At 42.8% G+C, this 12,433-nt stretch overlaps 1 protein-coding gene across 2 annotated transcripts in view; it reads right to left on the bottom strand.

The window, feature by feature from the left end:
- Positions 1-581: 581 nt before the first annotated feature.
- The window catches only part of ADGRF5 (adhesion G protein-coupled receptor F5), a 47,862-nt gene continuing 36,010 nt past the window's right edge, over positions 582-12,433 (bottom strand). For both annotated transcript variants that reach the window (XM_009467327.2, XM_087776146.1), the window contains 6 exons: positions 11,502-11,681; positions 8,682-10,052; positions 7,681-7,722; positions 7,524-7,583; positions 2,701-2,785; positions 582-1,962 (listed from right to left, as the gene is read on the bottom strand). In XM_009467327.2, the coding sequence (XP_009465602.2) occupies positions 1,883-1,962; positions 2,701-2,785; positions 7,524-7,583; positions 7,681-7,722; positions 8,682-10,052; positions 11,502-11,681 (1,818 nt within the window). In that variant the 3' untranslated portion in view covers positions 582-1,882. The remainder of the gene's footprint in view (positions 1,963-2,700; positions 2,786-7,523; positions 7,584-7,680; positions 7,723-8,681; positions 10,053-11,501; positions 11,682-12,433) is intronic.

The raw sequence follows: 12,433 nt of genomic DNA, 5'->3' as shown, positions 1-12,433 counted from the left end.
GTATAAATAGAAGTGAAGCCTTGGTCCCAAGTCTTTAAGACTGGCACAGTTAATTTCTTAGCGGCTTCTCTTTCATGAACTGTCATGGCTTTTGGAACACTGGCAAGGACCTTGCCATTGACGATCCACCCAAAGATGGCCCTTCAGTGCCAGATAGCTCGCCATCACATCCTGATTTCTCATTCACATACAGTCAAGACCCACGCTTAGCTAAACTGGGAGATGTGGTGAAACCTCAGAGGTGAAATGTCTGCAGAGATAAGGTGTGGTGGGACTGTGCTGTCTACAGCGACTCGTACTTTACAGTTTATGTAAAGCCTATTCTAACTCCATGGGAGTGAATGGTTCTGCAGCAGGTCAATATTGCACAAGCTACTTCCAGAGTGGGTTAGACCAAACGGCTGTCCAAAGGCAAATTTGGGTTGGAATAATGTGCGAAGGTCTGATTTTCAAGTTTCCATTAGCCATGCAGTTCAAAGAGATTCTGGATTTTCAAATATTTCTTAATCTCTAACTGTGTTCTAGTTCTAGTATTATACCTAAATCTTCAAGCAAAAAGAAATTGCTTTCAATATAAGTAATACATTTGATTGATGCTTGTTTATTGTCTTCAGTCATCACCACCTGCCCATATCAAACTGTCGCACATGCGTGTAACTGTAGGTAACAGTTTCCCATCCTGGTTCATCCCAAAGTCCTGGGAACAGGTTCACCACTGGTAAACATAGGCCTGATTCCCCAATAACCAAATAGGGCTGTACCACCTGACAGCAGTATTTGCTATTGGCCTCAAATCTAATCGTCATGATTCCATCTATCATATTTTACATCAAGTTTTTAACATTTGTGTGCGCTATAAATACTTTGCAGGCTCTCTCATAGCCCTCTGCTTAAGACAGGAGTCCTGCCTTTAAAAGTATACAGGCTTGGAAATAACTGATTCCACAAATGTAGTATTAGAGCAATAATTTATACAAAACCTTTCATCCTGCCATGGTGGTTTGTATTCACTGCAGAGTTGGCTCTTTGAGCCTTCCAAGTGTGATTCTCCTCTGAGAGGAGACCCAAGCGTACAGACTTTACACGAGAGACTCCTTGCATACTTAACATTACTATGCATTAAATAAATTCAGTCCCCTCTGTGACAGAGGGCAACAACCATCTCTGTCTTACCACATTACATATCAAGGGAAAGACAATTATAGCTAAGGATATAAAGCTTCCTTTTCTTCAAAAAAGTGCCACATGGAGCTTTCAGTACATTCCATCTGAAAGAAGACCAGCAGGAATTATCACAGTCTTCATTTTTCTGAGTCAAAAGTGAAGATCTGAAATGGACCTTCTCGGTTGTGAATCTTTGGTTCCAGAAAGTCTTAAATAGAAAGTGGAGAGCACTATACCCTATGGCCTTTCCAGAGTCTAATACGAGGGCAGGAGAGAAGCTACGAGGTACTTGTGTATCTACACAGGCCTTAGGAATCATTCAGAGAGTCGATAGGGGAAATGCTAAAGCCACTGGACAACAGCTGTATATAGCACTACAATTCATGGCTCAGTACTGCATAGTGCTAAGCATCCTCTTAAGGGCTGAGAATTCTTCACTCCCAATGTCTTTTCTGGCACTTGAAGGCCTTCAAATTCTTCCAAGTTTGAAACACCTTGTCATCTCTTCTGGGATTGGTAGGCCCTGTAAAATTCCACCTCTCAAAGCTTCCCTGCCTTACATGTTAACCAAAAATGATTATTCCAGAAGAATGCACCAAGGCACAGTTTAGTCAAAGTGAAGCAGTCCACTTCTTGATGGCTCACAGGTGCTTTTAGTGTGTGTCTTGGAAAGGGCAGAGGTCCTTTCAGAGTTACATGATTTAGCATTTGCAGTGCCTCAGTTAAGCAAAGAATATGACTTGGAAATGTTTTCAGAGGAGGAGGTGGATGGCTCTGAAGAAGACACTCTGTATTTTCCTGCAAAACAAAGCATAGTGGTTAGACATAAGGACAGATAGCCTAGGACATGTTGGCACTGCAAAGTAAGGACAGTTAGCACTGTCCTGATGACCCAGGTGGCTTTGACTTGGTCTGCAGCCCTGACACTAGCTGCATTACAGCAATACCAGTGACCACAGAAGTCAATGTGTTTGGCTACACAGCCAGGATATGTCAGCCTGAACTGACAATCGTGCCATAGGGTAGTAATTTACTCACACAAATGGAGAGACTTACTGGTCTTCCTTGAGCATGGGGACGCATCTAAAACACGTGCTCTTGAGATGAATCCCAGCTCCCTCCCTCTTGTTGACCACAAGGCTCTAAACTAAGACCCAGGTGCGCAGAGCCCAAGAGCAGAGTGTGGAAGAGAGAGCTGATAATATGGGAGGTTCAGGTGGCAGCAGCATGGAAGGCAGTTGTAGGCAAGTCTCATTCCTGTGTAAACTTACTGTAGCACAGCCAGAGACCAACTTCTTGTTCTGTTATCTGACTAATAAACAGACTCTTAAAAAGCAGTTGCTTGCCTAGATTAAACTCCATCATATCCTGCTTTGACCAAATGTCACCATCTTCTCTGAGAAATGGTTGGATGCAAAGATTACACATTTAGAAATGAAATTACTCATATTTTCTGCAATGCTTCTTGCAAAATAAAGTCATAACTGAAATAGTGAAATGTTTGTGCTTCAGTAGGAGAGATCTATTGTCACATACCTGTTTTCCCACATAAGTTGTTAAAGGTTCTTGAAAATGGATAGCTCATAGAAAGCATTGGTGTCACCAGGATCAGGGAGGATGACTGTAAGACAGAAAATTACTTTTTGTGAAAAGCCTAGATCTTTCTTTGTAACCACATTGAGAGTAAAAAAAAGAGGTTACAATAAAATGTTGTTCAGTAGTACAAGCAGGTAGTACACAGAGGGACAAGCTAGATGTTTGTGAGGCATCAAGTTCACCTGTTTGCATGTTTATGATGGCGGTGAAGGAGATGATCAACTTTAAAAGAAACTACAGGACACAAACAGCATGTCTCTAACTGTTGGCCAGGGAAGATGGCTTAGGCTCCAGAGTCTGTTATATCAGACAGTATAGTCCCTTATCTGAGGAAGTATATCCATTAAGATAACCACAAAAGCTAAGATTTATATGCTAGCAGATGGTCATTGAAGGCCAACAGCCTGAGATAATCAGAGGCAAATTTAACTTGACACACTAGAGGGCATTGGAACACAGCTCTCTGCAGTCCAGATGGGAAGGAAGAAGCTTTTTGCTGCTGAAATGAAGTTTCTTTTTTGGTTCTGGAGTGGTTTGAGAATTTAATGGGATTCCTTCAAAAGATGTGTTAAAAAAAGGTATGGAAAACACGTCTTTCTCTGTTCAATCCCTCTCCATTCATTAGGTTTTACCATGGTGGGGGAAATTAGACAGTTTTGTGCATTGTCACCTATATCATAAGGTGGTAGAGGAAGAAGGTAAACGAACCACATCTAAAAAGTTTGATCAAAGACTTTGATCTTGCTTTATTTATTCCTTATCAGAAGAACTGCCATGGTAATATGCCAGTTCCCACTGCCTGGGACAGCTTCCACAGTGTCAACTAGAGTTGGAAGTGTCTGGCCCAGATTTTGTCTGAAAAGGAATTCAGAATTGGGGTCCAAGACTTAACAACTTGTTCTCTCTAGTTTACTCTGCTGGATGTGTCAATACAGGAGGGGATGAAGAACCTGACATGCTTAATGATAGTTGTATCAGTTATTCCCACCTTTCTTCTAGTTTCCTGGGAAACAGGATTTTTTCCCACAGTCAGAATAGCACCACGTCAAGCAGATGTCATTTTCAAGTCAGAAGGAAGGAATGGCGCTTTAAAAATGTATTAGGAAATGATCCCAGACCTGGATTCTCAGGAGTAATCCTCCTGCAGAAAATGCTGGAATACTTGGAGTACCAGTTAAAAAAATCCAGGTAGATGATTCTGGGACCCTAAATGAGGAAGCGTGAGGCAGAAACTGCATCTTTCCTGCCTCATCTGGACACAAGATCTGCATGTAGCAGATGGCTGGAACACTTAAAACTTACAGCACCGCTCTGCCTGGCTAATCACAGGCTGCCTCCTCCTGGGGCTTCAGGCCATTGCTGGAGGGGACATGCGGAGAGGTCAGTACTGGGTCCAATACTGTTTTAAAATCTTCATTAATGATACAGATGATGTGAAAAGTGTACCCTCACCAAGTCTGCACATGATACAAAACTGGAAGGAGTGGCTGATAGATCAGGTGAGTCTGCTGTCATTCAGAGGGACCTCAACAGGCTGGAGAAATGGGATGACAGGAATTTTATGAAGTTCAGCAAAGGGAAAGGTGAAGTCCTCCTGTCCCTGGGGAGGAACAACCCCATGCACTAGGACATGCTGGGGGCCATCTGACTGGAAAGGAGTGAAGACAGAGCCAGACTTTTCTCACTGGTGCCCAGTGAAAGGACAAGAGCTGGTAGGAACAAGTAGAAACACAGGAAATGCTGCTTAAGAAGAAACTTTTTCACTGTGAGGGTGGTCAAACACAGAAAAAGGCTGCACAGAGAGATTGTGGAGTCTCCATCCTTGGAGCTACTCAAAACCCAACACTAGCTCTACCTCACCATGCTCTGAGTGGGAGGGTGGTACTAGATGATCTCTGGAGGTGCTTTCCAACTTCAACAATTCTGTGTTTCTTGTGGTAGCTGGAGTGGTTCAAGCCAATGCTGCTCCTCTGGGCTGACAGTCCAGTCTTAATGGACTCCTTAATTCCTTTGAGGCTATGTACTCATTTATCTTAACGATGCTGGTTTTTAAGTCTGCTTCCCAGTTCTTTAGCAATACCTCTACAGGCTTTTCTGAATAAACCCTGTTCAGATATGAATATAAAACTAAGCCCTATTGTCATATAAGAGTGATGCTAGCATTTACCACCATTTTCTTTTTCCACCCCAAGTGCCAATGATTAGATTCTGATGCCTTCAATCCCTTACCCATCCTGGCATGGCTTCTTTAGTAAGGGAATATGAATGCAAAAGTGTAAGTTGAAACAAGCATTTCTGTGTTAGAATACACAGTTATCCACCCTCATGCAGCCATCCCAGATAGAGATATTTTATTCCTGTCAGCTGAAACTTTTCTCTACTCTTTGTCTGGGAATGTGGCCCCTCTTGTGCAGAAGTAGTGATGAACACACCTTTGGCATCAGCAAGAAGAGGATAACAAACAACTCTGTAGCCGCAACATGTCTTCAACCAGGGGAGTTCTTTGTGAGGTGAATATTAGTCCATAGCCTCAGCTCTTGGCCCTCCCCTAGGGCTGTAAGACACGTCCTGGGTCACTGAGGCTATGACCCCTCTGTGTGGTCACCCTCCTATACTCGGCTTTAGAGGTTTGTCAAGCCTCATTGTAAAAGCAGTTAATTCTGTGGTTTTACTCCTTTGTTCACACTGAGAGACCGCTCCTTCACCCCTTGAATGGGTAGTGGTTGCTTAACGCTATAAGCAGATCGGCACTTGGTTGGATCCAAGGATCCTCTAGCCCAATCACTTCTTATCCAAAGAAGGCTACAGCAGAGGCCCTAGGGAAGAGTTTTAGGAAAGCAAAGCAAGCTTGTAGCAGCACATCTTCTGGATGTTCTTTCCACCTCTGGCTGTCAGAAGTACAGGGACTTCTGGAGGCAGAGGCAAGCCCTTGGTGTTTCATAGCCCTTAGTGGCCTATTAAGCTTGCACAAAATGAAGTAAACTATAAGGAAACCTAGGAGAGTGGCCAACATCCACAACGTCCAGGAGCAAGGAGGTCTAAATGTCCTTTGCTTGCTTTGAATGTGCCACTCATTAGGGCCAGGCCTGGCCCTTAACTATGAAACCGGATGGCTTATTTGCTCCGTGGCCTCATAGCAGCATACATCACTCAAAATTCCCCATCAGTTGTGCAGGCTGAAGAGTCCTATGTCATTCTAGCACAGCAGTCGTCCCACCTCCTTGATACTTGTTCTGCTCTGCATCTTTCCAATTGGGCTATATCTTTCTGGAACTTAAGTAAGCTCATTTGTCCCCATGGCAGCATGTTCTTGTGTCTTAAATAGCTCTGCCTCCCTTTAGGCATTTTGGATGAAAGGCCTATGGTGCCCTGAGATCTGTGGAGGTGAAGGATGGATGGAGAGAGGAACCAGGAGCTCCTAAAGATTAGAAGGTGTGAAGGGAGCAGACACGTGGCTGGCACAAGGCAGTCTAGCTCCATGGCGGCTCAGTAGCTTATAGCAGCTGAGCCCTGTTTTACCCTTTTCAAATAGCCACTGAGCATTTTCTTTCAGAGTCTTGATCTCTGGAGCATAAATTGAAATGGAAGAAATTCCATTTAATCATAGGAAAAAGCTTTTTTTTTTATGCTGAGGGCAGAAAACACCACAGCTTTTTTCAAAAGGGTTAGTGGATTCCTCAGCTTTAGAGATACTGAAAACCTGACAGGACAATGTCCTAAGCAACCTGCTCTAGTTTACCTTGCTTTGAGCAGTGGGTTTGGACTAGGTGATCTTTGGATGTTCCTTCTGACCTCAACTGTTCCATGATTCCTTGACATCTCTCTTCAGCAGAAACACTGCCTGCATTTCTGTCCTAATTGTATTCCTCAGCAGTCACTTTCCTGAGTCACTGTGCAAACTTTATTTTTTCTTTTAAAGATGGCAGTGGAATGGTTTTCCCCCTTTAATGTGAACGTCTATGCTGATCAAAGGCATTTCCAGACACCCATTCAAGCTGTGCTTCAATGCAGAGAGGAGTGCAAGAGTCATTGGGCCAGAGAAAGTCTCTGAGAGAAGAGAAGCCTTCCATCCTTTCTTAAGGATCCAGTGCTGTTTGCAACATCATTTCTTTCTTTTCAGGTACTGAATGTTTTGGGTTAAATGCAGGAATTTGCTGGGTATGGAATTCAAGTCTCTCCTGTTCTAGAAGGGTGTCCAGGACACTTGGTTCCAGAACCACATTCATTTATGTTCTATCTTTTGCTCAGCGAAACCTGAGTCTTTGCAACACATAGACATGATTTTTGAAAAAATATTCATACTTCCTCCCGTTTTCTGTTCCCAGCATAAAGTGGAGGCTAACCTGTCTCTTTGTCTCACGAGTTCAAGTCTCAAGATCTCCATCCTTTCCTGCGCATAGCTGAAGGGCATCTTCCCCAAGAAGTTCCCTTTGCATTTATCTTAGGTTGTGAATGAATAATGGTGCCACTGAAATTTTCTGTTTTCTAACAAAGTTTCAGTTACATTTTGTGGTTTATTTCTTGTGGAATTTAGAGCAAATGTCCACCAACCTCCTCCTCATTTTTTACCAATTATAGGTGAAATAATGAACTTTCTGAAAAAGGGGGTATATTCATATTTATGTTGTTAGTGTCTTGTCTTTCTCTGACTAGTTCTAATAAATACTTCAGAATATAAAGTGCGTTTGAGTTAAAAGACACTTGGAGAATGTTAGACTATTCAGCAGTAACTCTGATGTACATTCTTAGGTCAAGGACCTAACCTTTGTTTGCTGCGAACTCCATTTGGACATTGAATTCCTCTTCAGCAGGGCTTCTTGTATCTGTTTGTTAAAAAAAAAATCAATCAGTAAATACACCAATTATGTTCAAATTCCAACAGTATTTTCACATAATATAAGGAATAATTTGAATTCTTACCTTTTTGTCCCAGAGAGTCCCAAACACCAAAATGAATAATCCCTAGGAGACAGATAATTACATTCAGTTTAATGACAGCAACTTTTTAATTGCAGTACCTCATAATTATCTCAGACATTGTCCATGTTGACCGTTTAAACTCTGAACTCTTTGATAGATGGCATCTTTCTAACTGCATCTCACATAATGGACTGTTGACGTGGTAGGCGTTCTCCAGGGCTGGCCCGCTTAAACTGTGTGTATATCTGGTCTACAAAAGTGACACAGATAGTTTGCTAGCACTAAACATATTTGGAAGAAGGGACCGTTGTGTATGGAAGACATACCCTGCTTATGCTCCCCAGGTAAGCTAGGAGGCTTACAATGTAAAAGGCAAGTGAGTTTGGTCTGAAGCGTACAATTTTGAGGTTGTTCTTAAGAGACAGAGTATACATAACTATTGTGTCCTTAAGAAATCCCGTTGTGTTGGGATCCTACTGGCCACTTAAATATGTTGTTGTAAAAATTATACTAACTGAAAACTCTCATTCATGTGTAGTTTGATCAGTTATTCTCTTTATTATTAGTACTACTCAGCTGTTCTTTGACTTTCATGTTGTTTATACTCCTCCATTACTTGAACCCACAAGAGCACAATATGATGCCTCCAGATGCACTGTAAATGAGACCAGACATGCTGAAGCTTGCCCACCTGAAGATAATAGGGCTATTTTCCTGATCTTCAGGAATGAAGTTCTTTCCAAAGCTACTGGCAAAGTTGGAAGTTATCTTTATGTTGTCTTTATCTATAAGACGCATCTGTTAAGGCAGCTGAGAATGTGAAATACTGCTGAATTCCTGGAATGGGTTTCCCAAAGAGCCCTTTGGGAATAAGGATGTGTAAGGCAACCCTGAGCTTTCCCAAGCTGTTTTTATTCCCCCTCCAAGCACAGCACTGCAAGAATGTCACTACATGTTAAATGGTCATAGAGGAAACAAAACCATACATATGTGTAACTCACCTGCAAAGCATTGAGCAGAGCAAAGAGGATGTGGAAAGCTCGATGGCTGCCTTGGATGACAGTGGCAAGGCCAAATCCCCAGGTGAGGCCTAACAGTGGTGTCAAGATGGCCACACTTTTGCAAATTTGAAACAGAGAGTTCCTCTCCTGCCTGTTTGACCTATCCCCAATAGTTGGCCTCAGTATTTTTATTATAACAACTGCGGTGATGAAGAAATTCATGGCCACAATGATCAGGGCAGGTATGACGAAGGCCAAGAGAGCTTTGCTGTCCTTCCAGTTGAGCCAGCAGACATCCTTTCTGGTGTAACTGTTCCCCGGCAGTGTGACAGCGATGGTGATGACTGCAATGACAAAGGGGCACCCATATCCCAGACAGAATGCCACTGCTTTCTGAGCAGTCTTGCTTGTGTTATGTAAAATGAAGACCAGTCTGTAGAAAAGAATGAGGCCCAGGCTGAGCATCCAGAAAAAGACACACAGGTAGAACAAATGGATGAAGAAGGTGGCCACAAAACAGATACCTCTGCTCATCTGTCGGTTTTGGTCATTGATGGAGGCAGTGACAATGAACCAAACGTCAGCAATCAGGAGCGATGTAGCTATGTTGAATATGCAGACATGGCGCATATAGGAGGTTGTGTTGTTTGTCACGTATTTCCAGACTAAGGATTCAATTATAAGGCAGGCCACCAAACTCAAGATTGAAATGGCCAGGCCAATGTAGGTAATATAATCTTCAAAGATTACTTGGGAGGATTTATCAGGTGACATCAGAATGGAGAATGATGTCAAGTGATTGCAGGAGCAAATGACATAATTTTCAACCTCTGTGGGTGTACAACCATGAGTATCCCAGCCCGCCATACCTTTGTTGAGTGTGAAGTTCCAAAAGACACACTGGGGCATCATTAGAGATGGGTTTTTCTTTGCAAAGGTCATATTAATATCGAACTTCTGGCTTCTGTTGCTGCTCACAGTTGTTGTTATCAGTAAGCCGTTCACATACTCAGACTCATTCCGGGGCAAAATACGTCCAAGTTTTGAGTACATCACACTGACAATGGTTGAATTTTGGGTTAGAGTCTGAATTTCAGTTTCACCAATGAGCACATTAACTGTGAGGTTTTCTGTACTGTGAAAGGTCTTATTATAATCTGTGTTGCTATTTTCTGGGACAACTATGCCTTGCAGCTGAAGGGTCTTTGCAGAGACAGGAGGAATGATATTATTAACTGGTTGGAGGCGCAGGGAAAAATTTTCTACTGAATACAGTAACAAAGAACTTTTGGGTGTCTCCTCTTTATTCAGTTCTTCCCAAACTTCAGTTGTGGAATCATCAACAATAAAGTCCACCGTGGAGAGGAAATTCTGGAACAACAACAGAATAATGCTGTTACTGAAATCCCATAGAAATCATTGCTGTTTCTGACGATAATTTCTGCGTGGTCCTAGAATTGCTTTTTGAAAAAGTCCAGCATTTTCTTATTTTGCTCAATCCATGTGAAACCTTCAGTTGTTAACCCTCTGCATGCTCTGTTTTCAAGTTAAGGTTTCCAAAACTGGAGCTGCATGGGTTTTGTTTACATACGACTTAGTATTTTTTCTTCTCCAGCCTTCTTTCCCTTCTTTCTCAGCCTTTGTGCTATCTTTGATTTCTCGCTCTCTCTCATGTAGGGTTCTCCAGCTACAAAATGTCAAGTATCTTTGTACTTTTCTGCTCAGAAGAGCAGTGCTTTTCCTGTATACCTCACAATCAAGGTTCCCAAGTATTTCTAAGATGTTTTGGCATTCGTTTGGTGTAATATCTAATTGATTTTCCTTGCTTGATCCCTATCCTTATTTCAACCCTTTTTTTCTATTTCTGCTCCTACTCATAGAATCATAGAATCACAGAATGGTTTTGACCTTTAAAGATCATCCAGTCCAACCCCCCTGCCATGGGCAGGGAGATCCAACCTGACTGTGAATAATTCCAGTGATGGGGCATCCACAACTTCTCTGGGCAACCTGTTCCAGTGTCTCACCACCCTCATAATAAAAAATTTCTTCCTTATGTCCAAACTAAATCTACCCTCTTTCAGTTTAAAACTGTTGCCCCTTGTCCTGTCACTATAGGCTCTGCTAAAAAAGTCTTTCTTCATCTTTCTTAAAAAGAAGCCCCTTCCAGGTATTGAAAGGCAGCAATAAGGCCTCCCTGGGGCCTTCTCTTCTCCAGGCTGAACAACCCCAACTCTCTCAGCCTTTCCTCATAGCAGAGATGTTCCAGCCCTCTGACCATTTTTGTGGCCTCCTCTGGCCCTGCTCCAACAGGTCCATGTCTTTCCTGTGCTGATGACCCCAGAGCTGGACGCAGTACTCCAAGTAGGGTCTCACAAAAGCAGAGTAGAGCAAGAGAATCACCTCCCTCGACCTGCTGGCCATTTTTCTGTTTTAAGCAGCCCAAGATATGGTTGGCTTTCTGGGCTGCAAATATACATTGCTGGCTCATGTCCCATTTTTCATCCATAATTCCTTGTCCTTTCCTGTAACTTAGAATGCTAGAGACATTTACGAGTCCCTAGATTTCTAGTTGCTAAGAATACAGCAGTGTCTCTTTCATGCATAGGCTCCTTGTCTTCATCATTTTGACTTTTCATAAACTCTTCTGTATCTTTGCTGTCATTTCATCTCTGCTGTCATTTCATCTCATTCCATTAATACTTTCCTGTTTCTGACCCTAGCTAACTGTGAAATCTCTTCAGGAAGTATGTCATCCTCTGTGACAAAAGGGGCCAAAGGGCTTGATAAGTATAGGCAAGACTTAAAATAAAACCTTACTTGAATATTGTCCTCTTCCGCATCTGCTGGGATAGAGGAGATCATATCCAGGATGGTAACGATTGCTCCAAGGTCTGCAGGAGAATTGTTTATTGTGCTTTGTTCTTTTTCTGTCTTTTTCCTAAGCTCTGCAAGGTAGTTAGGTAGGTTTGCTTTTGCCTCAGGACTGCTGACCAAGTTCTGGAACAAAAGATAACAGTACATCACATGTGTGCAATTTGCCTGGAGCTTGATCCTCCTCCATAATGGCTACCCTTATACTAGTAAAATAAACAGAGCCAGGGTCATTCTAGACATGCTGGTAGTGTTCAACTCTCTGACCTTCCAGAACAGGGTATCCTAACTGCATATTGAGAGTGATCTCTCATCTGTGCTAATTCTCAGAGTGCTCCTGGAAATTTAGGGGGAGAAAATAGTTGGCCTGGGCCCAAATCATATGAGGGAGCAATCTAGCAAGTTAAAAAAATACATAATTGAGTAGCTGTACCTCTGCCTGGGACCTTGCTGTGCCTAATTTACTAAAATAAACATATTTGATGAAAGAAAGATAATTGTTCTCATCTAACCTCACTGAGAGAAGGGTGACTCTGGATGGTTTGTAGAAGTGAAGAGTGCTGTGATAGGATACCTAGGCTGAAAGCCGAGGCCCAGCACCTATCTGTGAAGTGTAGCATGCTGAGGGGGCATGGTAAACAGGGCCTGGGTCTGAGGTTGGGCAGTGGCCCAGAGTTGTCCCTATTGCATGGTTGTTAGTGTACTCTGTAGCATGCGTTGGGCTTGTGCCAACTAGCGTTCACCAAGGCAATGCCTGAGCATGGTTCAGAGAACTCCCCAGGCCAGTGATTGCTCTTGCTGGACGCTCTGAATAAGGTCACCTTGTCTGGGGGAGAGAGCGTCCATGTGTATGGATGTTAGCCATGCAGTGCCACATG

The sequence above is a fragment of the Nipponia nippon genome, unplaced genomic scaffold, assembly GCF_047370975.1.
Source record: "Nipponia nippon isolate SJK-2023a ecotype South Korea unplaced genomic scaffold, ASM4737097v1 scaffold_4, whole genome shotgun sequence".
NCBI classification, from domain to species: Eukaryota; Metazoa; Chordata; class Aves; order Pelecaniformes; family Threskiornithidae; genus Nipponia; species Nipponia nippon.
This window is presented reverse-complemented; position numbering and strand designations above follow the sequence as displayed.